The 26,560-nt window shown below is 63.1% G+C and overlaps 15 protein-coding genes across 16 annotated transcripts; 8 read left to right on the forward strand and 7 right to left on the reverse strand.

Annotated features, from left to right (window-relative positions):
- The first annotated feature begins 818 nt into the window (after nt 1-818).
- AAEL000265 (Protein crossbronx) lies at nt 819-2,095 on the forward strand. Its single transcript, XM_062775673.1, has 5 exons — nt 819-1,029; nt 1,178-1,278; nt 1,430-1,528; nt 1,585-1,753; nt 1,807-2,095. The coding sequence occupies exons 1-5, from the start codon at nt 893-895 to the stop codon at nt 2,069-2,071; spliced, it is 771 nt and encodes a 256-aa protein (XP_062631657.1). The 5' UTR covers nt 819-892; the 3' UTR covers nt 2,072-2,095.
- Nucleotides 2,096-2,416: 321 nt separating this feature from the next.
- MAEA (Macrophage erythroblast attacher) lies at nt 2,417-4,082 on the forward strand. The gene is made up of 6 exons (XM_062775674.1): nt 2,417-2,515; nt 2,569-2,643; nt 2,679-2,890; nt 2,940-3,162; nt 3,202-3,381; nt 3,432-4,082. Exons 1-6 carry the CDS (start codon nt 2,456-2,458, stop codon nt 4,029-4,031), a joined length of 1,350 nt encoding a protein of 449 aa, XP_062631658.1. The 5' UTR covers nt 2,417-2,455; the 3' UTR covers nt 4,032-4,082.
- Nucleotides 4,083-4,096: 14 nt separating this feature from the next.
- UCHL3_1 (Ubiquitin carboxyl-terminal hydrolase isozyme L3) lies at nt 4,097-5,418 on the reverse strand (the record flags this gene model as incomplete). Its single annotated transcript, XM_062775676.1, has 6 exons — nt 4,097-4,221; nt 4,256-4,479; nt 4,659-4,944; nt 5,066-5,278; nt 5,329-5,340; nt 5,377-5,418. 6 exons carry the CDS (start codon nt 5,416-5,418, stop codon nt 4,129-4,131), a joined length of 870 nt encoding a protein of 289 aa, XP_062631659.1. The 3' UTR covers nt 4,097-4,128.
- On the forward strand, nt 4,768-5,447 carry LOC62_07G009131 (uncharacterized protein; the record flags this gene model as incomplete). Its single annotated transcript, XM_062775675.1, is given in 4 exon segments — nt 4,768-4,876; nt 4,915-5,285; nt 5,372-5,423; nt 5,437-5,447. 4 exon segments carry the CDS (start codon nt 4,768-4,770, stop codon nt 5,445-5,447), a joined length of 543 nt encoding a protein of 180 aa, XP_062631660.1.
- A 150-nt stretch (nt 5,448-5,597) lies between these two features.
- rrp4 (Exosome complex component rrp4) lies at nt 5,598-6,840 on the forward strand. Its single transcript, XM_062775677.1, has 4 exons — nt 5,598-5,791; nt 5,851-6,145; nt 6,257-6,547; nt 6,602-6,840. The coding sequence occupies exons 1-4, from the start codon at nt 5,616-5,618 to the stop codon at nt 6,803-6,805; spliced, it is 966 nt and encodes a 321-aa protein (XP_062631661.1). The 5' UTR covers nt 5,598-5,615; the 3' UTR covers nt 6,806-6,840.
- Nucleotides 6,837-9,985, reverse strand: STRN3_1 (Striatin-3). Of its 2 annotated transcripts, XM_062775678.1 has the most exons (4): nt 9,218-9,985; nt 8,928-9,174; nt 7,263-8,876; nt 6,837-7,222 (listed from the first exon to the last, which is right to left on the reverse strand). In XM_062775678.1, exons 1-4 carry the CDS (start codon nt 9,557-9,559, stop codon nt 6,957-6,959), a joined length of 2,469 nt encoding a protein of 822 aa, XP_062631662.1. In that variant the 5' UTR covers nt 9,560-9,985; the 3' UTR covers nt 6,837-6,956. The 2 variants fall into 2 exon arrangements, with proteins under 2 accessions (XP_062631662.1, XP_062631663.1); XM_062775679.1 differs by having other exon boundaries at nt 7,263-9,174.
- A 666-nt stretch (nt 9,986-10,651) lies between these two features.
- LOC62_07G009135 (uncharacterized protein) lies at nt 10,652-11,300 on the reverse strand (the record flags this gene model as incomplete). Its single annotated transcript, XM_062775680.1, has 3 exons — nt 11,203-11,300; nt 10,971-11,149; nt 10,652-10,892 (listed from the first exon to the last, which is right to left on the reverse strand). Exons 1-3 carry the CDS (start codon nt 11,245-11,247, stop codon nt 10,652-10,654), a joined length of 465 nt encoding a protein of 154 aa, XP_062631664.1. The 5' UTR covers nt 11,248-11,300.
- Nucleotides 11,301-11,429: 129 nt separating this feature from the next.
- On the forward strand, nt 11,430-13,219 carry tpcI (Questin oxidase; the record flags this gene model as incomplete). Its single annotated transcript, XM_062775681.1, has 5 exons — nt 11,430-11,706; nt 11,749-11,965; nt 12,002-12,581; nt 12,622-12,904; nt 12,939-13,219. The coding sequence occupies exons 1-5, from the start codon at nt 11,499-11,501 to the stop codon at nt 13,217-13,219; spliced, it is 1,569 nt and encodes a 522-aa protein (XP_062631665.1). The 5' UTR covers nt 11,430-11,498.
- Nucleotides 13,220-13,663: 444 nt separating this feature from the next.
- sbp1 (Ran-specific GTPase-activating protein 1) lies at nt 13,664-14,787 on the reverse strand (the record flags this gene model as incomplete). Its single annotated transcript, XM_062775682.1, has 7 exons — nt 14,725-14,787; nt 14,660-14,686; nt 14,504-14,622; nt 14,212-14,363; nt 13,992-14,120; nt 13,776-13,944; nt 13,664-13,730 (listed from the first exon to the last, which is right to left on the reverse strand). The coding sequence occupies exons 2-7, from the start codon at nt 14,681-14,683 to the stop codon at nt 13,664-13,666; spliced, it is 660 nt and encodes a 219-aa protein (XP_062631666.1). The 5' UTR covers nt 14,684-14,686; nt 14,725-14,787.
- Nucleotides 14,788-15,134: 347 nt separating this feature from the next.
- Nucleotides 15,135-16,104, forward strand: EMP24 (Endosomal protein P24B). The gene is made up of 5 exons (XM_062775683.1): nt 15,135-15,393; nt 15,438-15,497; nt 15,547-15,686; nt 15,748-15,907; nt 15,957-16,104. The coding sequence occupies exons 1-5, from the start codon at nt 15,271-15,273 to the stop codon at nt 16,065-16,067; spliced, it is 594 nt and encodes a 197-aa protein (XP_062631667.1). The 5' UTR covers nt 15,135-15,270; the 3' UTR covers nt 16,068-16,104.
- An 840-nt stretch (nt 16,105-16,944) lies between these two features.
- On the forward strand, nt 16,945-18,096 carry LOC62_07G009139 (uncharacterized protein; the record flags this gene model as incomplete). The annotated part of the gene is made up of 2 exons (XM_062775684.1): nt 16,945-17,017; nt 17,063-18,096. 2 exons carry the CDS (start codon nt 16,945-16,947, stop codon nt 18,094-18,096), a joined length of 1,107 nt encoding a protein of 368 aa, XP_062631668.1.
- A 61-nt stretch (nt 18,097-18,157) lies between these two features.
- On the reverse strand, nt 18,158-18,586 carry LOC62_07G009140 (uncharacterized protein; the record flags this gene model as incomplete). Its single annotated transcript, XM_062775685.1, has 2 exons — nt 18,158-18,507; nt 18,547-18,586. The coding sequence occupies 2 exons, from the start codon at nt 18,584-18,586 to the stop codon at nt 18,158-18,160; spliced, it is 390 nt and encodes a 129-aa protein (XP_062631669.1).
- Nucleotides 18,587-18,846: 260 nt separating this feature from the next.
- On the reverse strand, nt 18,847-23,059 carry SMG6 (Telomerase-binding protein EST1A). Its single transcript, XM_062775686.1, has 2 exons — nt 22,361-23,059; nt 18,847-22,323 (listed from the first exon to the last, which is right to left on the reverse strand). Exons 1-2 carry the CDS (start codon nt 22,636-22,638, stop codon nt 18,900-18,902), a joined length of 3,702 nt encoding a protein of 1,233 aa, XP_062631670.1. The 5' UTR covers nt 22,639-23,059; the 3' UTR covers nt 18,847-18,899.
- Nucleotides 23,060-23,544: 485 nt separating this feature from the next.
- Nucleotides 23,545-25,690, forward strand: DJP1 (DnaJ-like protein 1). The gene is made up of 6 exons (XM_062775687.1): nt 23,545-23,697; nt 23,826-23,859; nt 24,030-24,216; nt 24,331-24,763; nt 24,803-25,099; nt 25,152-25,690. The coding sequence occupies exons 1-6, from the start codon at nt 23,633-23,635 to the stop codon at nt 25,570-25,572; spliced, it is 1,437 nt and encodes a 478-aa protein (XP_062631671.1). The 5' UTR covers nt 23,545-23,632; the 3' UTR covers nt 25,573-25,690.
- Nucleotides 25,691-25,748: 58 nt separating this feature from the next.
- dad2 (DASH complex subunit dad2) lies at nt 25,749-26,366 on the reverse strand. The gene is made up of 3 exons (XM_062775688.1): nt 26,189-26,366; nt 26,075-26,131; nt 25,749-26,037 (listed from the first exon to the last, which is right to left on the reverse strand). The coding sequence occupies exons 1-3, from the start codon at nt 26,355-26,357 to the stop codon at nt 25,940-25,942; spliced, it is 324 nt and encodes a 107-aa protein (XP_062631672.1). The 5' UTR covers nt 26,358-26,366; the 3' UTR covers nt 25,749-25,939.
- Nucleotides 26,367-26,560: the final 194 nt, after the last annotated feature.

The raw sequence follows: 26,560 nt of genomic DNA on the forward strand, positions 1-26,560 counted from the left end.
TGACGAGACGCGCGCAGACGATAGCCGCGCGAGTCGCGATCAGGTCAGTCGCATCGGAGGCGGTGGGAGGGGGGGGGGGGGGGCGGGGGCGGGCGTCGTCGACGCGCTCTCGCGCCGACTCCCTCCCGCCTGCGCCAAGCATTCCCAGCGGCGCTGTTATTGTCATGCCTGTTGTCGTTGTTGTTGTCGCAGACAATGGGGCACCCGAGAAACGCTCCGGCGGCAGGGCAGCCTTGGCGTCGGCAGCGGTGTGACAGTGCGACGGCCCGATGCGGACACACACCGCGCGCGCGGGGGGCTTGGCCGAAACCGATGGTCTCTCCGATGAGGTGGTGGCACGAGAACAGTGCCACGACGCCTCATCTGTCCCAATGTGCATGCCACAGCGGTCGGCCCGCTGTCGTGTGGTCGCCTTGGCACTGTGCATCGTATCGGGTAGCGCCTCCCGTTCCGATACATGCTGCGCAGGGGTGAGAAGCTGCTCTCGAGATGCAGTTCTTGGCGCTGTCGATGCATGCGTGTCGCTTTGTCCTGATCGGTCCGACCATCAAGGTGAGAAAGTCCGACAGATCGGGACGGGGGGTCGGTGCGGGCTGAGGCCGCGAGGCCGCGAGACCGACCGGTGACCGAGATACCGACGGAAGTGGCCAGCACGTGGAAATAATCCCGTGAAATCTGTCGCGTGGAAACCACGCGATCAAGTGCCACGCGACATCTTGTACACGTGACTTGTTCGGCCTCGACGCCTTCCTCGCGACCACTGCCACTGTGTTCACGTCACGACTGACTGCACTGGACCGACTGCACGACGGCCGTAATCCAACAACAAAACCTTGTCAACAAGTCGTCTCTTTCGACCCTTGTCCCGTCTCGCCACTCGGCCATCGCCACCATGTTCTCAAGAGTATCCGCCGCAGTCGCCCCAGACTCGCCATCGTCGTCACACGCGTCGTCGGCCCACCACGCGCAGCAGCAACAGCAACAACAGGAGGTCGGGCCTCTTCTTGCTGCCGAACTCGCTATCGAGTAGTACGTCGTCCTGGCCCAATACTAACTTCCGGGGTTCGTTCGGGCCACTAGTGCCATACCGAAACTGGCAAACATGCCTGACCCGGGAGAGGGGCCCACCTACCTACTTGTGCAAGCCTCCTTGTTTGTTGTTGACACGGGAACCTAGCCAGTCGCTGCGCGCACCCGGAAACTGCCCCACGGGCATGTACCTCTTTCCGTCGCCCGACACGCTGCTCAAATGGGTTGGCGTTTTCTTTGTCCACCGCGGTGAGTATGTCGTCGTCGTCGGGGATGAGACGTACGTCTGGACGGCGTTGGCGGCGTTGCGTCTGCGCTTCTGCAGTACCCCGCACGGGCCCGCCCGACCACCCCCAAACTCGTTGTCGGGAAGGCGAGCAACTGACATACCCGGCCACAGGTCCATATGCCGGCGCAATACTGCGTTTCACGTTAGCGTTTCAGACCAGCTTTCCGCGTACGAGGCCGAGTGTCTTCTTTGACTCTGATGTGTTCCATCGTGCGTGCTGTTGCTGTGCGACGCTTGTGCGACGCTTTGTTGACGCCAGAAACCAGCCCTCGTCGAGCCAAAGACAAGAGAATGGACACCGCGCGGACGACTCGCCCAGTGGCAGCCAAGAGTCGACCATGTTGCCCACCTCTTGCGTGCGCTCAAGGAGAGCTTTAGGATGTCTGCACTCGATGCCGTGACGGAGCACGAAGCCAGCAACCGCCAAGTCTGGTCGTGAGTTGGTTGTCCCGAGGTGGGCGTTTCACACACGACGCTCACACCCCCAGAATGTATCACCACTCGCGGCAGACATTCCTGTCACTTACGGCGCAGCGTGCTCGCCAGTCGGCCACTCGGCAGGTGCTCTTTGGAGAACCCGACGCCCCGTCCAGGCCCATGTCGCTGCCCGCGAGCCCGTCACTGGGCGGCGGCAGCAGCAGCAGCACGTGGAACAGCCACGACGACCACCACATGATCCGGTTCACCGAGCTCGACGATGGCGCGGTTAGTCGCCTATGGGGTGACATGCGTCGAAGCCTCGGCGAGAGATAAGCGCGCGTGGGGCGCGTGCGGGGGGGGGGGGCATGTTGTGATAGCATGGCAGTTGTGACCTCAAGATGGTGGACGTGTCATTACCCTCTACTCCCCACCCCCACTCCCCACCCAACCCCAACCCCTGATAACATAGACGACTCGACAACGACATACTGCATAATCAGTGTACCTTGCACATTCATACACATGTTGTAAATAGCAATGAAGTTCATGGTGATGAAGCTTGGTCGATGGATGGCTGCTGCCACGCCACAGACAGATGCCACCTCCACCACGCCTATCGAGTTGACCCCGCACTCATCTACCCCACGACGACCCTAATCGCGCCGCCAGTCGCCACCAGCTCAACGTCCACCATCAACTCATCCAGACACAACAACCATGCCGCAACCACAGACAGGCATACACGGGCCTCTGCTGCTCGAGGAGCCGCTTATCAGGGTGCGTGTTGCTCCGCGCACGCCAACAACAGCCCGCTAACTCGCCCTCCTCAGACGCCTTACGAACTCCTCCGCCGATCCCACCGCTCGGCGCAGCGACAGGTCGAGAAGGACTTTATCGCTGTACAGGTAGGCCATGCTCACCCCACCGTCACTGACCCCAGACGCAACTCTCCTCCCTCCTCAAGTCGTTTTCCGGCTCGGACGGCGACGCAGCCACGGCGCAGACCAAGCTCGACGCGGCGTCGGAGCGCGTGCGCGGGCTCAAGCGCAAGCTCGACGACCTGCAGCCTTCGGCCGCGGCGCCGAGCGTGCTCCGCGACAGGCTCAAGCATGTCGATGAGGCGCTGCTCGCGCCCAAGGGGGCGAAAGTGGCGTGCGTTGGCCCCGGTCCCCGTTAACTCTCGCTGACCCACCCACCTCAGTGAGGACAAGACACTCGACCGATACATTGCCGACCACCTCCTCCGCACCGGGCGCATGAAGACGGCGCGCACGCTCGCCGAGTCGGCGGGCATCGAGAGCCTCGTCGACCTCAAGCTGTTTGCCGAGCTCACCAAGATTGAGAAGGCGCTGCTCGAGAAGAACAGCTGCGCGGAAGCGCTGGCGTGGTGCGGCGAGAACCGCGGCACGCTCAAGAAGCAGGGGGTGCGTGGGCGTAATCTGCGTTATCTGACATTGTCCCAGAGCAACCTCGAGTTCGCGCTCCGCCTGCAAGAGTTTATCGAGCTGTGCCGCAAGCGCGACACGGCAGGCGCGCGCGCATACGCAGCCAAGAACCTCGCCCAATGGGCCGCTACGCCAGAGATGCAGCAGGGCGCAACGCTGCTTGCGTTTGGCGAGACGACCGGCGTGCCGCGGTACAGAGTGAGTCGGCGCGCCGTGACGCGATTGCAGCGCGCTCACGCACACCCTAGAAACTGTACGACCGCGCAAGGTGGCAGCAGGTGCAGGTGCAGTTCCGCGAGACGTTCCTGGGCATCTACGCGCTCCCGAGCCAGTCGCTGCTTGCGCTCTCCCTGTCGGCGGGGCTGAGCTCGCTCCGCCTCCCGGCCTGCGTGACGACCGAGGTGCCAGGCCGGGCAGCAGCCCAGGCGGCCCCACAGCCCGCCGCGCCGCTCATCCCGACCGCACCAAACCTCCTCGTGCTCGGGCTGGACGGGCTCGCGCCCGCCGACGCCGCGCCGGCAGTCGCGCCCGTGCCTACCCCCACCGGCGACGAGAGCGCGCCGCCAGAACCGTACGCGGGCAACGTCGACTGCCCCACGTGCGCAGAGCACATGCGCGTGCTCGCTAGAGAGGTGCCGCTCGCGCACCATGTCAACTCGACCCTCGTGTGCAGAATCACGGGCGACGTGATGGACAGCGAGAACGAGCCAATGGCTTTCCCCAACGGAAACGTCTACTCGTCCAAGGCGCTCATCCAGATGGCAAAGGAGCATCACGACGTCGTGACGTGTCCTAGGACACACGAGGCTTGTGCCTTTACCCACCTGCGCAAGGTCTACATCTCGTAGTGTGGGTGCCGTGTTAGTTGTATCTCTGTTGCATATATTAGTGGAATCGTACGCGTCGAGCCGGCTGCATGTGACGACAATGTTCATATGTTTTACTTTACTCCTCCTCGCCAGCCAGGACGATCATGTTGAAGTTGATGTCGCCGGCCGCGCGGGCAATGTACTTGTCCTGCACGATCTTTGCGACGTCCTGGGGGGTCAGCCATGCCACATTTGGCACCCACCCTAAGCAGGTCCTTGGACGGTCCACGGTCGAACGGGCCCTCGCGGCCGCCGTCGAGCTCGACGACGCGCAGCTCGCCCTTGGCGTTGCGTGCCTGCACAAAGGCGATAAAGTGTGTGTCGACGTCGAGGTCGTCGGGGACGGCCGACTGGCCCGCCTGCGCGGCGGCCGTGTGCGCCGACTCGAAGAAGTCGGCCTCGTCGAGGAGCTTTGCGCGGTCAAGAGCTGTACGGTAGTTAGCAAGCGAGGACGCTTAAGGCAACGGCAGCGCGAGGGGACACTGAGATGGGGGAAACACTGGCGTCCGCGTCGTCCGCGTCGCCACCACACCACCGCCGCTGCGACTCCCTCGCCACCCCTCGGCTGAAGCACCACCACCACCACCACGCCACACCCGACCCCACCACGCCGCGATCTTCGTCTGTCCTCGTAGTGCTTCATAGCCTGGTAGTGTGCGGGGTTGTCGAGGGCAAGGTAGAGACGGTAGAGGGAGCGCAGGGCCCGCGCGCGGAGATGTGCGAGGCGCGCCGCGATCGCGCCGGCCTTGCCCGACCGATACAGCCGATACCCACGCCCGAGGGCCTCGGTGGCCGCCTTGAACTTGAGGAGCTGGGAGCCGGGGGTGAGCGCGCCCTCGGGGAGGTTGAGGAGCGCGTGCAGAAGGCCGATCGAGCCGCAGGCGTTGGGGATCTGAGCGAGCGAGCGCGCAAGCGTCAGCGTGCGAGTTCTGGCGGCTTGGCTGCAGCGGCTCTGCTTTTCTTGTGCTGACGCCTCGCTCGCCCTTCGGGCTCGCTACGGCTCGCTACCTCACCGTCTGCTTGATCCACCACACGTCCTTGCCGTCCCACTTGCCCTCGCCGTCGCTCTCCTCCTTCTCGCGGGCGGCAGCGAGCTCGCCGCGCGAGGGGAACAGGAGGAGGACGGCCTTGACGGGCTGGGGGACAAACGAGAGGAACTCTTCGTCGAGGGAGAAGAGGTCCTGGAAGCTGAGGGGCGAGTTTGGGAGGCCAAGCGCGCGCGACCACTGCAGGGTGGGGGTTAGGTACGATGCGAAGGTCAGTCGAGGCGACCCACGTCGTTGAACACCTGGGGTCAGCTGACAACCGCGCGATTTCAGCTTACATCAGGCGAGGCCTCGAGGGGGACCCATTTGGACTGCGACATTGTGGGTGAGTTGAGTAGGGAGTGAATGAGCGAAAGCGCGTCGTCGAGATGGTCGCCGACATTGATGTCATCGTCGAGTCGCCTACGGTGGCAACTTATCCGCGCCCGCCGCTTAGATTTCTGCACACTCGATCCACTTCGAGGCAATCAATCTCGCGCACCTCGACTCAAAACACCCACACTACACCACCATCACCATGTTCAAGATCTCGCGCCTGCCAGCAGAGACACTGCCATACGCCGACGCCGTGCGCGCGCCCGTTGCTGCACCGATGGATATCGACGACGACCTCGGCGAGGGCACCAGCCTCGGCGGACGGCGGACGGTCGTGACCCCCGGCGAGGTGATCACGAGTTCGAAGGAGTACATGCGGTGAGTGCAGCTACGGCCACCAGTCTCACCCAATCGCACTCGCTAACTCCCGCGCTCAGAGGCCACGGAACCTACGTCGAGGACGACAACGTCGTGTCGTCGGTCGCGGGCACGATCGAGCGCGTCAACAAGCTCATCTCGGTCAAGGCGCTCAAGTCGCGCTATGTTCCCGAAGTCGGTGACCTTGTCATTGGGCGTATTGTCGAGGTCGGCGCGCAGCGCTGGCGCGTCGAGGCGAATGCGCGCCAGGACGCCGTGCTCATGCTCTCGAGCGTCAACCTCCCCGGCGGTGTGCAGCGCCGCCGAGTCGAGAGCGACGCGTTGAAGATGCGCGAGTTTTTGGCCGAGGGCGATGTGAGTGTTGTAGGACCCAGTTTTGTGCTGGGCCACGGAGCTGGCATTGTGCTCGTGCAATGGAGCCGGCATTGTGCTGTTCCCGACCTGCTCGCTGACGCCCGCCCGCAGCTCCTCGTGGCCGAGGTCCAGGCCTTCTTCCAGGACGGCGCAATGTCCCTGCACACCCGCTCGCTCAAGTACGGCAAGCTGCGCAACGGGCAGCTGCTGCCGCTCCCTCCGCGCCTGGTCCGCCGTCTCAAGTCGCATTTCTACCACCTGCCGCCGCCGTGCGGCCCCGCCGGCGTAGACGTCATCCTCGGCCTCAACGGCTATGTCTGGGTCTCGTTGGGGACGAGCCAGGCGTCGCGCGAGGGCGGAGAGGGGTTCGACGCCGAGGGCGTGTACCGTAACGAGAATGATGTGAGTGGGGGTGGGACGAGGAAGAGAGAGACGCGGTGCTCACACCCTGCTCAGGAAATCGACCCAGAGTCCCGCCAGGCCATCACCGACGTCGCAAACGTCATCACCACCCTCGCCAACCACGACGTGCCCCTCTCAGACGCCCTCATCTCCGAGGGATACCAGTGGCTCCGGGCCGCCGACCTCGAGCCCGGCGCCCCAATCTCCAAGGAGGTTGGTGACAGATTGGTATACGATCTTGTTCTCGCCGATGAGTAGTAGCACTGTTGCCATGTATACCCCCTCCACGCTCTCTATCATTCTGACATGACTACTACTCATGCGACTACAATCCATGCTCATTATGCACATGACAATGACCAATGCGGCAAAGTAAAAATTAAAAGGAAACTTGAGTGTGTGAGAGGCCTCATCCCGCACCCCAGACGCGCACCACGCCGTCAGCGCCAGCGCTCGCCACAATGGGCAGATCTGGGTGGCTCGCGACGTCGGTGACGCCCTCGTCGGACCGCTGCCGGTGACCCGTGAGGTCCTGCAGCGATGTCTTGCGCTGCAAGTCCCACAGCCGGACAGAGCAGTCGACACTGGCACTGAGGATGCACATGGGCGATGTAGGCGACAGCGCGAGGGCGGTAACTGGGGCAGGGTGGGCGAGAAGATTGTGGTTTGGTGATGCTAGAAAAGTCAGCGGTTAGAACCCAAACACTCTACGCACAAGATTTTGTGTCGTAGAAACGGAGATGACCGTCCTCGTGTCCAGTAATGATCCACGGAAGAGTCGGGTGGCTGAGGATGGCGTTGACCTGCGAGCCGACCTCGCCAAAGGTCTGAATTTCCTCGGCGCCGTCAACCTGGAACAGCTTGACGAGACCGTTGGACAGGCCAACCAGAATGCGCGTATAGTCGTGCTGGTCGACGCACAAGCACGTCGGGACAACGCCGTCGCCAAAGTCCCCAAACGTTGCCTGCAGACTCCACTTGCCGTCGCGGTCCTCCCACAGCTTGGCGGTGCCGTCGGCGGACACACTGATCAGTTGCTTCTCCACAGCGGTGCGCTTGAGGGGACCGTTAGAGGCGGTGCTCTTGTCGGTCCGGGGCGGCAACAAACAAACGTCCCAGACAATGTCGGTATGCCCCTCGAGTGTCTGGAGTGATGTTGACGGGTCATAAGGAGCGTACGGGTCGTGGTCGCGCGCCGGCAGCTTCCACAACCGGATAGTGCAGTCGGCTGATGCTGAGAAGATTACACCGAGTGACGACGAAATGGTGACGGCCGTGACGGGCCCAGTGTGGCCACGATAAGTGGCAACGGGTTCGAGCTCGGCGGCGAGCGGCCGCAAAGACGACGACATGATGCTTGGCGCGTCAAGGGACCAGACCTTGACGGTGCAGTCGTCGCCGACGGTTGCAAGGGCAAGATCCGGTCCATTGGCAAGGGCAACAGAGCGGACAATGTCAAGATGGCTCTTGAGTGCTCGCCGGGTAGTCCAGATACGATCAGAGTTGCCTTCAGCCTCCTCGGCCTTGACCTCCTCTTCAATCAGGGTTATGTTGGCGAGCGACTCTTCGTCACTGCTTCTGCGAGGTGGCCATGGGACCTTAGAAGCAGCCTCGTTGGCGGCGCGCAGCTCCTCACGCCAGGCCGCTTTACTGGCGGGCTTGTAGATGGCCGTCAGCGTCTGCTTTGGCTCCGGGGCTAGCCCAGCGGCACCGTCGACCGACGGAGGCTCAGCCCCTTCAGGCAGGGGGAGCGTTCGGGGAGCGGGGGATGAGGGAGGGGCGTCGGCCGGGGTGTCGGTGGAGGGAGCTGGCGGGGCAGGCGTTTCCTCATTGACAGCTGCGCTAGGTTTGGGCTCGTCAGACCCATTTGCAAGCGACACGGCAACAGTAGCGCTAGCCACAGCGGCGGTGGCGGCAAAAGCCGTTGTAGCTGTCACTGCCGATGGTGCTGCCGGTGGCGATGTCGAAGACGTAGCCTGGGAATCCTCGGCTGCTGGTGCTGCTTCCGCAGACGGCTGGGCATATGGGGACGGAATTGGCTGTTCAGGCAGATTCTTCGTGGGTCGATCGACATTGCCGGCTGCTTCGCCATTAGGCGGCGACGAGGCCCCACCCTCGACAACAACAGGAGCACGAGGCGGGAGAGGGTTCAACGCGCCAGGCGATGTGAGATAGGTGATCTCCTGGAGACATTGCTTGAGATACTCGCGGCTACGCGCCCGGGCTTTGGGGTCACGCGGGGGCCCACTGAGGTTCTTCCAAGCCGAAGTGTCGGGAATGGGCCGGGATGGCTGTTTGGACATGTGTACGCCGTTTGACTTTGGTCGTTCTGAGGGAGAAGCATGAGCGTTGCCACCAATGGCTGCCAATGTACACGTACCAATGTCGTCGCCGCCCTCGCTGCTTCCGCTGCCCTCTTTGTCGTCGCGGCTGCTACTGGCATCTGCCTCGTCCTTTAGGGCTGCCAAGCGAGAGGGCGGCAGGGCCGCGGTGCCGGACGTTGGCCGTCCAGTCGCTTTTGTCCTCTCCTGCCGCAAGGCAAACTCGAGCATCTTGACTCGCCGCAGCAGGTCAACCTTGAGGTTCTCGGCCGACCTGCGTTGTCCTTCGAGCAGTGCTATACGCGCCTGCGCCCATCAGCGACAGTCCTTGTTGGTTGCTGCTACCTACCCTCATCTCGGCGCGCTCAATCTCCCACTCGTTGCGGTCGCGTTCCCACCGCCTCCACTCGCTCTGGAGGTAGTGTAGCACATTCGCGAGATTCATCTCTGGGGGCGGGACTGCGGCATTCGACTGGCCGTCCGCCGACTGGGGGCCGCCGACCATGCCCTGTCCGCCGGGGCCATGTTGCAGTTGCGGCTGATGGTTGACTGGCGAGCCGCCGGGGCCGAGAGTGATGCCGCCGTTCTGGAGCTGTCCACCGCCTAGATGTTGTGGTTGCTGAGCTCCACCTCCAGCGCCGTACACTCGGGGCGGATAGCTCTGCGCATACTCTCGTCGCACGGGTTGCATCGTGCGGCGATTAGAATTGGGTGCGTGCTGCGTGCGGGCGACGCGTCGACAATCCGACCTAGGGGCGAGATGTGTCTCTCACGTTGATCACACGAGGACAGCTGGATGAGTTGGGTGACAAAAGGGAGGTTACACAGTTGCAAACACTCGGCCGTGATCGGGTACTGGTGGATGAAGCGGGTTGTTGTCGCACGACTTGTCCGCGAGGGGAGAGGAGGGGAGGTTCGAGCGGTTCGAGCGCGGCGAGGCGAGGCAATGGAGGGGAGGGGGGGCTGCCAGCCTTTGTGCCCGGTTGGCGTGTCGTGTCCTTGAGCCGGTGTTTACCACGGGTAGGATTGGGATGCAATGATGAAAGTCTAATGCTTTAGAGGGGTCGATGCAGTGGAGGAGTGTTGAAGGAGAGAGGGGGAGAGTGGGATGCCTCGTTGGTGGTTGAAGGTTGGAAGCACAACGACGACGGTGATTAGAGTTGGCAGTGACCGCCAGCGAGTAACGGCTGACAGACTGACGCGCAGTGCAGTGGGTGACTGAGGGGGAAGTGCCAGCCAGCCAGCCAGCCCAGCCAGCCAGCCCAGCCAGCCCAGCCAGCCTGCCCAGCTTAGCGGCGTGCGAGCCAACCATCAACCATCACTGGCGCCAACCACCCACCCACCCAGCCAGGCCGTCATTCCAATGACACGCTGGACTCACCACAGCCAGTGACACACAAAATTGATCCCGCTCCCGAAGGAGCATACATAGCACTGGCTTTATTCACACCCTCCATATAACACGTGTGGTGCGGAGTTACGGCGTCTTTCATCACTTGCCTAGTTTGGCAGTTGCGGGGCACCACAGAGTGATGAGCATCAATATGGTGAGGGGTGGCCAGTCTGCGCAATCTACTCATTGCATCGCATCTGCTGCATTGATTCAAGGAGACGCGCGCCTATCAGCGCCACGGTATGAAACTGACCAAGGACGCGACGACGCGACAACGACGCGTTGCCAAAGTCCAATTTGTTTCCCGATCCGGGCGACCTCTGAAACAAGGACACTGCTCTTGCTGAGACGGTCCGCTCCACACTGGCCAAGAGACGGGGTACACGTCCGCTACACGCCATCACGCCACGCGGCCGCCTCGGCGCGCGCGTTCCCCTCGTTCTGGAGCTCCTGGTTGCCCGTCCCGGCGCCCACGGCGCTCTGGAGCTTGCCCTTTGCGCCGTCGAGGGAAGGCACGGGCACGGCGAGGACAGAGTCGCTCGTCGCCTGCTTGTACTTCCACTGGGCCGACTCTGATTCGGTGTTGCCCTCGGTCTGGAGATCCTGGTTGCCAGTGAGCGAGCCCCAGGCGCTGGAGTCGGGCGTGTGAGCGCAGTACAAACATTGGGCGGCATGGGGCGGGAAGGCGCGGGCGATTGCCCCTACTCACGACTTTGCCTTTGCCTTTGCGCTGTCGACGGTCGCGTCGCGCGCGGCCTGGCTCTTGGCAGCGTCGACCTCTTCCTGTCCCTCCTTGGCCAGCTCGGCACCCGACTCGGCCCAGCTGTCGCCGCCCAAGGTGGATGGGAGGACTGCCCCGACTGCAGAGTACGCCGCGCCCTGTGCTGCCTAGATCCAAGTCAGTGTCGTGTCACACCACGCCTGTGGATGTGCCCACCCACCTTGAGGTTTCCGCTAATCTGGCTAGGCTCCTGCTGCTCTGCCATTGTGGTGTGTGATATACGTACGATGAATCAGCAACAGTGTAGTTACAGATGAGATGATCCCCAACCGGCCACCACCTCGCTCCCGAGGTGAATGTTGATCGCGACGCCCTGACGTCATATGTCTCGGCGTCGTCCTTGCATACCGCGCGAATCGCCGTTGATGTATCAGCAAGCAGCAAGCAAACGCACCATAACAAGAGCGCGAACACGAACGGCTATATGGGCAACAGCAGCGGCGAGCACACCTGCTCATGAGCCACGTCGACGACACAATGGCCCCCGCGCAGCCCCGCTACCCGCTCCTCGCGCCGCCGGCCTTCGCGGCGGGGTACCCCGCCTCGACGGCGCGCCCAAGCTCAATCTTCAACTTTGTCGGCGCGACGCCAGACGCGACGCTGACGGTGCGGCGCGTGCTCGAGGAGAACAACCGCGCATACGACGTGTACATGCGCGCGAGGTGTACGCTGCGTGTCATGGGCCTTGTTTGCTAACGCCTACCAGTCGCGCACAACCACTTCTCGCACTCGATCCTGTCGCGGTACGCGCTCGGCGCGCCGCCTGCCCTGCTCCAGAAGACGTGGGAGGCTGATCGCGGCGTGCTCGTCCCGCTGGACCCCGCGACCGAGCCGGACAGGGACGGGCCCGACATCTCGTCGACGTTCCCGGCCGCTATCACGACTGCCAACTGGGCGTCCAAGGCGACGCTGGGCAAGAAGCCGTGCGTCGTGTGACTTTCACTCTGCTAACAGCCCAGCGCGTACCCTCTCTACCTGGCCTTCTTCCACGGCGAGGTGGCGCGCCTCGGCGTCGTGCCCACCATCGAGACGTACCTGCTGTCAGCCGACGCCAACGGCGGCGGGGACGGCTCCGAGCTCCTCATCCGGCTCGTGGCGGGCGCGACGCACCCGTTCATCCACCTCGGCCTCGGCGTCGAGTTTGGCGAGCGCCTGCTCGTCGCCGAGGCGCTCGCGTCGGCGGCGCTCCACGACCACCGGGTCAATGTCGGGCTGTTCCCCCACGGCTGGCCGCAGATCGGCCTGCCGCAGAGCGCAGACGGCAACGCGACCCTGCTCGAGATCTACGCCGCGCTCGTGGCTGACCCGCGCCTCGACCCGGGCCCATTCGACCCCGAGCTCACCTATTCAGAGGGCATGCGCGCGTCGGTGGCCGGCGAGCGCGCCGGTGTCATCCAGCGCCTCGTGGCCCGGTGGGACCTGTCCGACGTCGGCGACGCCGCGCTCCCCCGCCACATCGAGGAAGTCGCGTGGCTCGCGACGCTAATTGCCGGCGGCACCTCAAAGCCAGGCTACCCCACCCGCGTCGACTTCTTCCTCGTAAGTTGCCCAACCACGAGCGTCTCTGACCCAACTCCAGATGCATGTCCTCACGTCGAGCATCTTCCTCCCGGCTCTGCTCCCCCCGTTGGGCGGCAACGGCCGGCGCATCATCCTGCAGACCTACGTCCTCACCATCCTCCAGATCGCCCTCGCGCGCGGTCGCCCCAAGCTCTACCCCGCCGAGAGCATGTCGTGGACCGCGACCCCGGCACCCAAGGCCCCGGCGCCACCACGCGCGACCGACGTGATCGGCGACACGGCCAGCGCGGCCGAGCGCAGCCCGTGGCTCGCGATCGTGGCCAACTCGATCGTGGCGACCGGTGAGTCGTGCTCCCCCCAAGCCGCTGACACCAGACTCGCACGTGCCAAAGTCGATCCGCGCACTGCTCCACTATGCGCAGATGTACGGCGCGACGCAGGCGGGCGCTGTGCCCGGCGCGAACAAGATCCCCGGCGGCGAAGCCCTCGACGGCAGCCTGTTTGTGCGCGTCGCTGGCCGCATCATGGATGTCACTGGCTGGGTGGCCGCCGGGGAGCGCGAGCGCCGCTGGGACCGGTCGGGCCTGGGATGGGACGAAGTTTGGGATATGCCCGACTTTGAGCGCCCGATCGAGACGGCCAAGACTGTGGAGTAGGATTGTGTGCCGGGCAAGTGAACGAGTCGAGGGGAATGTGTAGCCGTGGCGGGATGCCGTTCAATGAAGACGGAAGTGAGTGCGGCGGGACTCGCAATGAGGGACGGAACGGAGGTGGTTAGTTGTCAATGTAGCTTGTGTAGGGCAGGGCCATGTTCATGATATTATGCACTGGGTTTGTTTGTGCCAGTGGCGGTGTCGCTCGTGCGGAACACGCTCGGCGCAGATCAGTTCGGGCAGAAGAACCAGCAGGCGATCAGCTTGGGCTGCACAACCTTCACACGATCAGCTAGGGCACTGCGCAGCGTTTGTCATCTTAGTAAGTGCCCTAGGGTACCACACACATCCATCCCACACATCAGTAGTCAATCAAGTCATCGGCAGACGTATACATCCCCATGTAATTGTGGTGCCAGACGGCGCGTTACGGCCAAGGTTGTCGGCTTACTCGGCCTTCTTCTCCTCAGCGGCAGCGGCGGGCTCAGCGGCGGCGACGGGCTCGGCGGCCTTGCTGCGAAGCGTCAGTGCTGTTCCGTCCGATTGCTTCAGCACTCACGCCTCCTCCTTGGCCTCCTCCTTCTTCTCCTCAGCAGCAGCGGCAGGGGCAGCGGCCTCGGCCCTGGGCTCCTCCTCCTTCTTCTCCTCGGCAATGGGAGCAGCGACGGGCTTCTGGCCAGCGTTGGAGGCCTGGGCGTCCTCGAAGGCCTTCTTGAAGAGGTTGGCGTCTGGCGCGTCAGCGGGTGCTCCTGCAGATTGCTCCCACCCTACTCACTCTCAGAGTTGGCGAAACGGATAGCAAGGGTCTCGGCGGACGGCTCGCCCTCGGCGTAGTCGGCAGCGACGTTCCAGACCCATGAGCGGTCCGAGCCGACGTTGGGCGAGAGGGTCATGTCGGACGAGACTGTGGTGTGAGCGTGCTTCCTGTGCCTAGTCACACGACGACACCAGCTCGTGCCGATCTCGCCACGAGGCCTCCGCCGCCGCCAACTCACCAATGTGGTTGGCGCACACCTTGAGCGTCTTATCCCGGCGCATGACGAGGCGGACCTTCTTGGTGTCCTTGCGGGCGAGAAGACGGACGTCACCGGTACCGCGCTCCTTCCACTCGAGGTCGGCCTTGGCGAAGCGGAAGAGCTTGGCGCGCCTGGGAGATGTGTCAGCGAGGGAGACAAGGTAGGCGAGTGCGCGAGGCTTGTGGGGAAAGGACGACAAGAGGAGCATACGCCTCGCTCGAGCCGCCAGCCCAATCGTCACCGTCACCACACCACCCGGACCCAAACGCACATCTTGAAGAGGACGTCCTCGTCCTCCTCGTTGGTCTTAGCCTCAATCTTCTCAGTGAGGCGGACGACGGGCTCGAACTGGGGGTCGTGCGAGTCCTCGGCGGCGGCGCCGGTGTCAGCCTGAGGTCAGCGGCCGTGGACAATGGGTCGAGCTTACGGGCTTGGGCTCAGTGTCGGCCATTGTCTGGTGGGTCAGCGGGACGAGATCCGAGGGGTACTCACTATCAATGAAATGTGTTTTAGATGAGGTGAGAGGAGGAGAACTTGCGAGTTCCTTTTGTTGGTGGCAAGAGGTGACGAGGGGGGGGGAAGGAGGAGGTGGACAGGGTGGGACGGAGGGTGGTGCGCGCCTGCAGCGCTGCGCTGCGCCGCCTGGGCTGGCTGGCTGGCTGGTGCGGCGTGTGCACTGCGACCACTGACTGACACTGGGCGCGCCAAAATCCTGCAGCGTGGTGCATCGTGACGCGTTTCCCAGTCACGCGCGCCTACGGATGGGTTGTTTTTTGATTCCGTTGAGCCTACCCAGCCACACGCCTACCACCTTCAATGATCGCCGGCAACGTCGCGTGCCACGTCCTTAGCGTCACTTGTCCATCTCGGCGACCACAAACTCACAAGCCACACTCTGCACTCTACCCACCTCACACTGCATTGCATTTTGCTCACTCGCGACGAACGAACGAAACAGCACTGGCTGCTGACCAGGACACGAAAGACAACGACCACGACATCCACGACAACTAGCCCTTCCCTTCGCACCTGCCCACAATGCGCGCAGTGGCATACCTCGCCTTTGCGTTCGCGCTCCTCGCGTCGGCCCTCGCCCACAGGATAGACGTGGCGGCCGGCGCCAAGAAGTGCTTCTACGAGGAGATGCAGATTGGTGACCGGGTGGGTGGTGCTGCGCTTCGCGTCGAGTTCAGCTGACCCTCCAGATGACGATCACGTACGAGGTTGGCCAGTCCACGGGCGGCAAGCTGGATATCGACTTGGTCGTGAGTAGAGTCGATGCTACACAGTGCAGCCCTTCTCACACGCGCGCAGGTGTCCGACCCCCACGGAAACGCCCTGTACAACTCGTACGCCGAGCCCCAGGGCACGGTGACCATCACGGCGGCCACCAACGGCCTGTACACGTACTGCTTCAACAACCAGCACTCGTCGTGGGCGCGCAAGACGTTGAGGTGAGTGTGACGTGACAACGGCGTCGGTGTCCGCGTGCGTGCCCCTAACACCCGCCCACAGCTTCAATATCCACGGCGTCCGCTACATTGATGACAACCAGGAGCTCGGCCCCGTCGAGGAGGAGATTCGCGACCTCGCGTCAGGGCTCCAGGTGGTCAAGGACGAGCAGTCGTACCTCGTCGTGCGTGAGCGCACGCACAGGGATACGTGCGAGTCGACGGTGAGTAGGGCGCAGTGGGACGACGCAGGACGACACGCTGATGCCGTAGAACTCGCGTGTCAAGTGGTGGGGCATCACGCAGATTGGCATCCTGCTTGCCGTCTGCGCCTGGAACGTGCACTACCTCAAGAGCTGGTTCGAGGTCAAGCGCGTGCTGTAGGTGTAATGCGGAGACGATGCATGTGTGTTATGATGGGTGGGTGGGGGGAGGGTGTCCGGGAGGCTGTTGTTGTCGGGGATGAGGAGGAGGGAGCTCCTGAGCGCCGCGACACGGACTCCAAGAAGCCGAGCATCGCCGAGCACCACTCAACAACATGGAGAACGCGCACCTCACGTGGCCCACTGGGCCTGGGGGCGGGTGGCGGCCGGGTAAGAAGGTGAGATATCGATCTCGAAGCGGCGAAGATCCGAGCGCGAAGCAACAAGTACTCTGGATGGATGGGGCGTGCAACTTGGCAGAGCCACTAGGGTCCACCCTCCAACCCCCTAGCGCGGTGAACGGCATCCCATAGATCCATCCCCTTCAATAGCCCCGCAAACCAGTAGTGCAAGGTCGAACGGCGTCCGAGACGATCGGTGATGCCCGTACGCTTGGCTAGGCCACGATGTATTGAGGCTCGGTTTACCGAGCATAAGGCAGGGCATGACGCGCTGAGCCGGCGCGTGATTGAAGCGAGGCGTCGGCGGCTCTCCGAACCGCCATCACAGATTGATTGTATGGCCGAGGCCGAGGTCGAGGCCGACGACGTAACAGCCCCGAGTGCTGCCATGCTGCCCCCACGGCCCGCGTGCCGTGCGTTGCCCGCTGCCCGTCGGGGTACCCAAAAAAACGAAGCGCAGCCCTCGACAGCGGCGCCCGCAAAAGTCTCGGCGCCACAACCGCTACACTGGGTTCCTGAATCCATTCGACGCACGTCATATGGCGCGGCGATTGTGGTGGGGGGTGGGGGAGGCTGGTAGGTAGTACTTAACCGAGACAAACCTTTCTTTCATTCAGTGCTCGTCCGTCCACCCCGCCTCTACCCTCAACGTCGACAATGGGAAACAACGGCGCACAGGCGTTCTACCTGCTCGTGGCGGCCGGCGCGCTGCTGGTAGTCTACACGTGGAGTAAGTCGTCCCCTCTCGCCCTCGGCGCCACTGACTCCCTCCCAGTCATCCTCCCCGCGCCGGCGCTCCAGAACTCGGGCCTCAAGTCGGCCGCATGCCTGCAGCAGCCCGGCGCGCGCGCGTACGCGTGGCTGTCGCTCAAGGCCAACGTGTCGCTCTGTGTGCTCAACAGCGTGTTCCGCGCCGTCAAGCAGACCGAGCCGGGCACCGTCCTCGCGTCGTACTTTGGCGCGTTCCTCACCTCGGGCGTCTTCATCGGCACGTACGAGAGCTTCCGGCCGCGCGGGCGCGGGCTGTGGGCGTGGGCGGCGCGCGGGGCGTCCCTCGCGTTCCTCGCGGGCCAGGTCGTCACGGCGGCCGTCAGCACGCCGCTGTACTTTGCCCTCGTGGCCGCTGCGACCCCTGCGCCGCTCTTCAAGCGCACCAAGTCGGGCGACGTGCTCGTCGAGCCGCGCGCGCGCCCCGCCACGGAACAGGTGTGGGCCGTGCTCATCTCCACCTGGGTCGGCTTCATCGCGCCCTTCGTCCACGCAAAGGTGACAAACTTTGACTTCCACGCGCTCGCGCTGTGGCAGCCGTTCCCGCTCTACGTGCTGGCGCTCAACCTCGTCCTCCCGTCGCTCCTCCGCCCGCTCGTGGGCAAGGCGTCGCCAAACCTCCCCATCGTGCTCATCGCCCTTGGCGGCGTGTACGCCTCCGCGTCGGTGCACCTCAAGTATGTGTGGCACCTCGCCAACCTCGAGTCGGGCGCGCTCAAGGCCGTGCGCGACGCGTTCCTGCTGTACCCACTCTCCGAGTGGGCGCCCGACTGGGCGAGCAACCTCCCGACGCTCGCGCACGCCATCTTCGGCGCGGATTTCGCGTTCGTCTTCCTCGCCAACGCGGCACACGTGATTCTCGGGTTCGAGCCTGGCCTCGACGAGGCCGTCGCGCTCGCCGTCAACCTGCTGCTTGGCAGCGCGCTCCTCGGCCCCGGCGCGGCCGTCATCCTCCTCTGGGCGTACGGCGAGCTCACGGCCAAGGCGACGCTCGTGGCGTCTGGCAAGGGCCAGGCCAAGGGCAAGGGCAAGGCCGAGTAGGTTGCGCCCGCACTGGCCCAGCGCCGCCTACAGTAGACACTGCATGCATCGAATGCGCATCTTACGGGCGCGGTACTGACGCCGGCGGGGCGGCGATAGCTGGCAGCTCAGCGACACCAGCAGGCCCCTCGACGAGCGCCTCGCGCGACAAAAAGTCGGACGACGCGCCGCCAAACGTCGTGAGGCGGGGCGGGCGTGGCGTGGGCGTGGTGGGGAGGGACGGCGCAGGCTCGTCGTCGTCGTCGACGACGACTGGCGGCTCGTCGTCCGAGCTGATGCCTTGGGTGCTGATGCGTTTCGTGCTGGTGGCCTTGCGATGCTGGTGGTGGTGGATCAGGAGCGTGGCGCAGAGGAGCAGGAGGAGCGCCGCGGGCACCGCGAGGCCTATGACCCATAGGTAGTGGTGGGGGTCTGTGGTTAGATGGCGCTGCGAGGGGAGGGAGAGCTTACGCTGTTGCTCTGCGCGGTGCTCGACTTGGACGGGCGCCATGGTGGGTGAGAATGCGCATCACTTAACACACTGCCGTCGTTATGTAGCTCGCTCTTTGCTGCTCACTGCTTGTTGCTCGCCGCTTGCTGCCCGCCAGAAGCCGCGAACCACACACAACAATCAACTTGCTGATCTCGGCCATCTTAGCTGGGCCTAGAAGCCACATTGCCGAGGCCACATCTCATCCACGGCGATCATTGTCCCGCGCGCCCCGCCCCCGCGCTCATTGCCCCGCGTACGCCCGCGCCCTCGCCATCAGCCCATAATATACATACAGTAGAGCGCTAGCCTCCCTACACCCCCAGTCGCTAGCCTACAACCCCCGCCCCAAAATACTCGCCATCTCCTTCTCGTCGGCCGCTTCAACGCCCCTCGCGCGCGCTTTGAGGCGCAGGTTGCGGTCAAACGTCACCAGAAGCACCTGGGTCGCACCGTCGTGAGGGGCCGTCGAGCCGAGCAACGCAGACCGATCGACAAAGTGCTCTGCCTGGAAAGACGCCACGTTGAGGATCAGGTCGTCCATCGTGCGGGCCGACTCGGTGTGAGCCGTGTTGGCGCCGGGCGCGGGCGCCCTAAAGTCCAAGTGCTCGGCGCGGATCAACAGGTCGGTGAGGTAGTTGCCACGCGACGTCTGGATCTTGAGGCAGAGCGCGTGTGTGCGGATACGCGCTTCGAGGTACGAGACTGCAGCCTTGGCTTCGGTGCCGAGCGGAGGCGGGTTCTTTGACAACCCGTCGAGCTCGGTGACCACGGGCAGAGGCACAATGACGCTCCACTGCCCGCCCTCAACGATCTTGGAGAACAACGACAGCGAAGACAGCAGTACGTTGGTATCGAAGATGAGGATCGTGTAGCCCGGCACGACATTATGTCCCCGTCTATGCTGCGAGCGCTTGGAGCGAGGCGCCTTGGTAATGTGGGAAGACGTGACCTTGAGCACATCGTGGAGGTGGCGGCGGCGGTCACGGAGGACTGCAAGGTCCGGGTCGTCGTCTTCATCGTCCTCGCCGTCACTCTCCAAATCAGCCGGCTCCGGATCTTCGTTACGGGACCGGTGACCACGGGCAGCACGCCGTTGGGCCTCGACCTGCGCGGCCTTGGCCGCATCGGCCGCCTTGGCCAGGGCGACCTCCTCGATAATTGTAGCGAGCGGTGGAATGATGACCACCTTGCCGTTCTCCAGCTCAAAGCCGTCGACGTAGGTGGCAAGAACACCAGCTGCCCACGCCACACGCCGGCGCCGGCGGTCGTCGATGGCAACAGGCCCGTCCGTGACGTCGGCGCCGTCAACGTCGTCGACGACACCCTCTGTGATGTCGAGCGCCGAGTCAAAGTTGGCCAGGAGAACGTCCATTTCAGACTGGAATCGCTCGCCGATCCGGGGCACGGCTGGCCCACCAGAGGATCCCCGAATGCTCGGTTTTGCCTTCCAGAATCCGCGCTCGTACACGCGGCGGCCGATCCACTCCATGCCACGCATTGTCCAGTCGCCAGGGAGCGCCGCAGGGCCGATCAGCCGCGCCTCAGCACGAACCTCGACGTCGAGCGAGTTGACAAAGTTGGCCAGTTGCTGCCAGGGGACGCGAGTGAGCAAAGGTGCTGAGACGCCCGGCTGCCGGAAGATGGTCGCGAGGAAGGTGAGCATGATGGTGAGGTAAGGGTTGAGGACGTGGTACATTCCCTGTTGTCTGAACGGGTGAGTGAAGACAAACTCGAGGACAGAGAACGCGAGTTCGACGGCAAGGGTGAATGTCGCGGGGAGCTCGTCGTCGGATGGAGGTGCAAGAAGAGGTTCCTCGTCGTCCACCACGCCACCGTCCGCGTCGTCGTCGCCCTCTGCCGGGTCCTCGAGGATTTGCTGTTTGCGTCGAGCGGCGCCCTCTCTGGCCAAGGCCTTGCGGATAATGCTCTGCTCACTGCCGTACTGCATAATGGCACCGAGATTGACCGTACCCATGAGGAGCCAATCGACCTGTGTGACGCACGCCTTGCGGCTCACGCCATCGAGGGTGGCGTCCTCTTCCAGGCGCTCCATGAACCGTGACATGACCTCGGGAAAGTCGTCGAGCTGAATCTTGGTGAACAACATGCCGTGGAGTCGGATAAACAGGTCCATCGCCGTTGCCTCGGGTGTGGAGCGTTGAAACTGGAGTGCAGAGTCAAATAGCGGGAGGATGGACTCGCGCGAGGTCTCGAACGGGTGTGAAGCGGTAAGGCTCTTCACAAAGTGGTAGAGCGCACGGGGTTCTTGGCCTCGGACGTCGCGGCACAACAACGCCAAGTGATGCTGCAGACGACCCTCGCCGGGTTTCTCGGTGATGCCCATGGCGTACCAGTCGCGCGCTGTCGTCCGCCATGTCTCTTTGTCCTCAACATCCCAGTTGTCAGCAACCTCCTGGCCAATGCTCGCGCCAGATGAGAGGGGCTCGTCGTCATCGATCCGGGAGTCGACAGAGCGCTTCTCCTTTGGTGCCTCGGCGGTGACGGTGCTCGCAACAGCCATGCGATACCGAGCAAGATCGCCGAGCGCCTCGATCCACGCAGTGCGGAAGCTCGACAGCGTCTGGTCCTCGAGTAGTTCGGTGTAAAACTGGTAGGCGTCGTAGATAAAGTCGGTCAAGAGGTCAAGAGCCGCCGGATTGTGCGACATCCACGCGAAGCGTAGTCTTTCAAGAATGAGGTGGAAGCCAGTTTGCCATAGTCGAACTGGAATGTTGTATTTGATGGGCAGGCCTCGTAAACCCGCCGGTCCGGTCGGGTCGAGAGCAAAGTTGAGGAAGTCGTGGTGGAGGTTGGCCAACTTCTTGTGCAGCGACACGAGCTCGGCCCAGGCGGCTTGGTCGTCGGCGCTCTTTGGGTCAACTTGGCGCAGGCTGCGATCCGCCGTTGTCGTCCCCCTGTCGAGTAAGACCGAGATGCCCGCCTCTGGGTCGGCCGCCATTTTCCTGTGCATCTCGGTCAAGCTTTGCTCGAGCGTGCCGATTTCCTTGTATGCAACCTTGAGGAGTCCCTTGGCGCCAGACTCGCCTTCGCCCCGGCCGCGCTTGTGGTCCTTGAAGCTCTCGCTGCCTTCGCTGCTGCGGCTGCCTTTACTCCGCGCGTCCGAGTCTTTTCGTCGACTGCTCGGGTTACTGCTTCCGCGCTCGCTTCCCTCGCGTCGCCGTTGCCTCTCGCGCTCGCGATCGGCTTCCTCCTCTGGCGTTCGAGTGTTGTACCCAGGACGAAGGAGAAATGGGCGGCCAGGGACGCCTGCGGCTGCGGAGGCTCCACCTGCTGCGGACGAGAGGTGGATACCATGAATATTTGTGTTGTCCACTCCTGTACCTGACGCGTCGCTTCGCGAGAACTGCGCGGGATCATGAACATTGGGGTCGAAGAGCTTGTGCTGCGATGGCCCCGGTGCGTCGGGGTCGAAGAGCCTCCTGTGCGATTCTGGTTCTGGTCGTCGGCTACGGGATGCGCTGTGCGTTTGCCGAGGTAGAGGCGGCGGTGGTAATGGTGGTGCGTCTGGGTCAAAGAGCCTCCTTCGTGGGCCCGGGCCGATATCACGGCGCTGGTCGTCGCGTCGCACGGGGGGCGGCACAGGCGATGTGGGCGACTCGACTCGGCGCGGCATCGGCGGGATCGAGGGGTCGTAGAGCTGCTTGCGCGAGCTTGGGAGAGCTGGGCCGCGGTCAAAGTCGCTTCCCTTGTCTCGGCGTGATTGGCCTCGTTCGCGTGACCCGTCGCGACGTGACCTGCAGGATCAGCTGATGGTCGGGCGAGCAGACTCACCTAGTGTGCCCGTTGGACCGAGATGGCTCGTCCTCGCGATCTGGGCGGCGTGATGGCCCATGCCTAGAGGCATTGCCGGTGCCAGAGGACTGGGGACGCTCGTTGGGAGCCCACCTGGAGGACGATGCAGCAGTGGCGATACCTCCGCCTGGTGTCGAGAGGTTCTTGCGTTGGGCTCGATCGGCCAGAGCGTCCTGCTCTAATAGTCCTCCACCTCCCGGCTGCTGCTGTCGTTGTGGGCGTGCCAGGCCTGCTGGACTTGAGCGAGAAGAGTCCATTTGGCTGTGGTGTTGGATTGGATTGCTCGAGGGCGTGCAGTGTTTAATGAGCTTAGGGTATCATTGTTGATATTGGATTGTCTGTGATAAGAGGAATGTGGGGCTAAGGCAGAGGCGACGGGGGGATGCGAGGCGAGACGGGGGTGGGGGAGTGTGCGTCGTCGTGTAGAGAGAGCCCTTTGTTGATGATTGGGATATGGCTTCTTGGGAGGGGTGCGAGATTGATGCGAGACAATAGGGTGTGCGATCGACTGTCGTGGTGTGTGCAGAGATGTGTAGATGTGTAATGTCTGGGGATGCAAAGAGAGTGTGTCAATAGATGAGGGAAGGATGGAGGGTATGGATGAGTGAGTGAGTGGTCGTTGGTGCTGCAGGGGCTGCTGCTGCTCGTCGGTCGGCTCGGGTGGTGGTCGGTCGCAGCAGTTGCCGTTGGAAGGGATCGTTGCTTGCAAGTCGTCGTTGCCAAGACGTCGGCAGTAAGCTTCACTGCAGCCAGCCAGCAGCACGACATGCACAAAGCCTGCCAGCCAGCGCGCCCTTGCACTGCTGGCTGCCTGGGTCAGCTTCCGTGCCAAACGAGCCAGGCCCAGATTTTACCCACAGCCAGGGTCGTCCATCGGCCTGACACCACCACTGCGGAGAGCGGCTCACTCGTCGGTAGCAGAAACCAAAGCTTGGCGACCGCAGCAATCCACTCGCTACGTCATAATAAACCCTGGTTTATAATGACCATTACAGAATACCACGTGGTCAATTACAAAAGTTCATTTTCAACTATTAAGGACCCCCCTTTCCGTGTCGGCCACCACTGACGTCGTCGCGGCAAGCAGTGCAAACCTCACCCTGTGTGTTTCCTTTTGCATTTCGCCGCCCAACACAGAGAGAGGTGGACCGGCGGTGGTGACCCGTCACACTTTTGTTTTGACCCTCTATACACAAAGTTTCATTTCTCTTCTCATCTTTCCATTCAATCCACTTGGTCTACTCAGCAACCATGCCGCCCAAGGACACGGAGCTCTATGACATCCTCGAGGTCACCTACGAGGCGACAGACATTCAGTGCGTAGAACGTCAACGTCGCCGCCGCCGCCGGCCTTCCCTGGCCGCGCCGCCGCTCCAAACAATAGCCCTTGCCCCCCAGCCCGCTGACATGTGCTCCCCTCGCCCTCTCCGCCACCGACGCGCAGGCTGAAAAAGTCGTACCGCAAGCTCGCAATCAAAGTAGGTCATCGCGGCGGCGTAGGAACGAGGTTGGTGCTGTGCGTGCACGCCGATGAGATGCACGCACACACGCACCGTCCCCTGGAGAGATTGCTTCTCTTCATCCTCGTCCTTCGAGTCGGAGCCGCCGGCTCCCCAAGCGGCACAATGCAGACGCTAACAGTTTCCAGTGGCACCCGGACAAGAACAACTCGCCCGAGGCCGAGGCCAAGTTCAAGGAGATTGGAGAGGCCTATCAGATTCTCTCCGACCCCGACAAGCGCGCCTTCTATGACAAGGTCGGCCGCGCGGGCATGAACCAGCCCGAGAATGCCATGGAGGACCCGCAAGAGATCTTTGGCAAGATCTTTGGTGGAGGTACGTGCTGTAGGCGAGCGCGAGGGCCGTCGGCGTGCGCGAGGCGCGTTAAATTCGTCGTGACGGGCTTTGTCGAGTGCGCGAGAGAAAGGCACGTGCTGACATGCGTTACAGAGGCTTTCTACGACTACATTGGCGAAATCGCGCTCGTCAAGGACTTTACGAGCACCATGGATGTGGTCATGACCCCCGAGGAGCGTGCAGAGATGGAGGCGGCCAAGGCCGAGGCCTCTGGTGCTTCGACGAACCCGGTCCCTGCCGCACCAGCTGGCATCGACTCCAAGGCTGGCGTCGAGGCCAAGGCTGCCGCCGAGGCCAAGGCTGCTGCTGAGGCTGCCCCTGTTAACCGCGCCAGCACCTCGGCTGATGGACCTCCTGGTTACGACTCGACTGGCTCCGGTGGCTCCACCCCCGCCCAGGCTGGCAGCAGCAGCGACCTCGCGGCCAAGAAGGGAGAGGACAAGAAGGGCAAGGCGAAGCTCACTCCCGAGCAGAAGGCCAAGCTCGACGCTCTTGAGGAGGAGAAGGACAAAGAGCGCAAGGCGAGGTGGGTTCATTTCGGCGAGTTCACCACTAACCCGCACAGGATTGACGAGCTCACCAAGAAGCTCATCGGGCGCATCCGTCCGTTTGTCGACGCCAAGCACCCTGGTGACATCAACGACCCTGAGACCAAGGCCTTTGAGGCTAGGATAAGGACTGAGGCCGAGGACCTCAAGCTCGAGTCGTTTGGTGTCGAGCTCCTGCACACCATCTCGGGCGTGTACATCACCCGCGCTGGCAACTTTATCAAGAGCAAAAAGTTCTTTGGTGGCGGCTTCTTTGGCAGACTCAAGGAGAAGGGTGGCATGGTCAAGGAGGGCTGGGGTCTGCTCGGATCTGCGTGAGTTTACTCGGGGCTTTTGACTGCCGTTCGCCCTACTGACTGCCACCAGCATGGGCGTCCAGGCTGCCATGGCCGAGATGGAGAGGCTAGAGCAGAAGGGCACGGCGACTCCTGATGAGCTCGCAGCTCTTGCCGAGGACCTGTCGGCCAAGATGCTCCTGACGACATGGCGCGCGACCCGCTGGGAGGTTATCAACATTCTTGGCCCTGTCGTGGACAATGTGCTCTACGAGCCCGGCCTTTCCAAGGACGTCGCTGTCCGCCGCGCCAAGGCCATCATGACCATTGGCGGCATCTTCAAGGAGGTGCAGGCTGACGAGACGGACGAGGAGCGCCGTGAGCTCGAGCGCCTGGTCCAGAATGCGGCCGGCAAGAAGAAGAAGGCTGAGAAGAAGCCGGCCGGACGCCGCGCCTCACCACCAGCGGGCGAGGCCGTCCCGCCAGAGGTTGCCGAGAAGCTCAAGGCGTGAGCGGGCGTGGCGCGGGTTGCGGGTGAGGCATGCGATAGCGACGCATAATAGATGCCTTGTGTTCTACAGTTCAGTTCATCTCGCAGAGATTGGAGATGCCATGTTCTTTTTCTGATGCCACATGTGTGCAGGTACGGAGCAAGGCGACGTCGGTCGGCTCGGGTGACGCCGAGTGCGTGGAATCTAGTGACATTGGTGGGCAGAATACAACAAAGGGTGGTGAACCTTGGATATCTACGCGAGGTATCTCCGCATCTTTGGGTTTGGACGACGGCACGCGGCACGGTGGGCCCGACTAGCGAGCGAGCGACTCGGGTACTGCTGCGGCGGCCTTGCGGGCGTACGGCGTCGCCAATCGCCTGTGCGCCTACTTGTCCTCGCTCTCGTTGGTGTACGGTAGCCGGACCATGACGGGCACGGCTTCCTCGTCGGCGTCCTCTGTGGGTGCGGGCGCGCGTCCCTCGCCTGGATGGTCAGCTTTGCGACGGACACACAAACGCACCAATCTGCTCGAGGATCTTGAACACGTACGGCCAGGACGCGAGGACGGAGCCGATCGCTGTGGTGTCAGTACCGTCTTCTCTTCGCCGTCGGCACTGTGCCGCCGCCCACTCACCTGCCCCTCCGTCGGCCATGACATTCGACATCTCTGCGAGCTTCTCGACGCGCTCGACTAGCCGCGCGGATTCTTCCCTCAGCGCTTGGAGACTGGCGTATTCCTGCTGCTTTTGGTGCAGGAGCTGCAGTGATGGCGGGAGGGTGGACACGTCGAGCGGGCGGGACATTGTCGTGGGGTATATGCAAGGGTGTGTTGGTCGTCGAAAGACCAACTCGAAAGACAGGCAGGCAGGCAGGCAGAGCTCGCCGCCGTGTTGTTGTTGACCGCAGCGCCGCCACCGTGGGAAAGTTGTTGTTTGGGTGGCGAACCGTGTCCGATGCGGTGCCCGGCCAACGAAGCGAACCAACGACGACTGCAACGTCGACAACG

Source organism: Vanrija pseudolonga, chromosome 7 (genome assembly GCF_020906515.1).
Source record: "Vanrija pseudolonga chromosome 7, complete sequence".
Taxonomy (NCBI): domain Eukaryota; kingdom Fungi; phylum Basidiomycota; class Tremellomycetes; order Trichosporonales; family Trichosporonaceae; genus Vanrija; species Vanrija pseudolonga.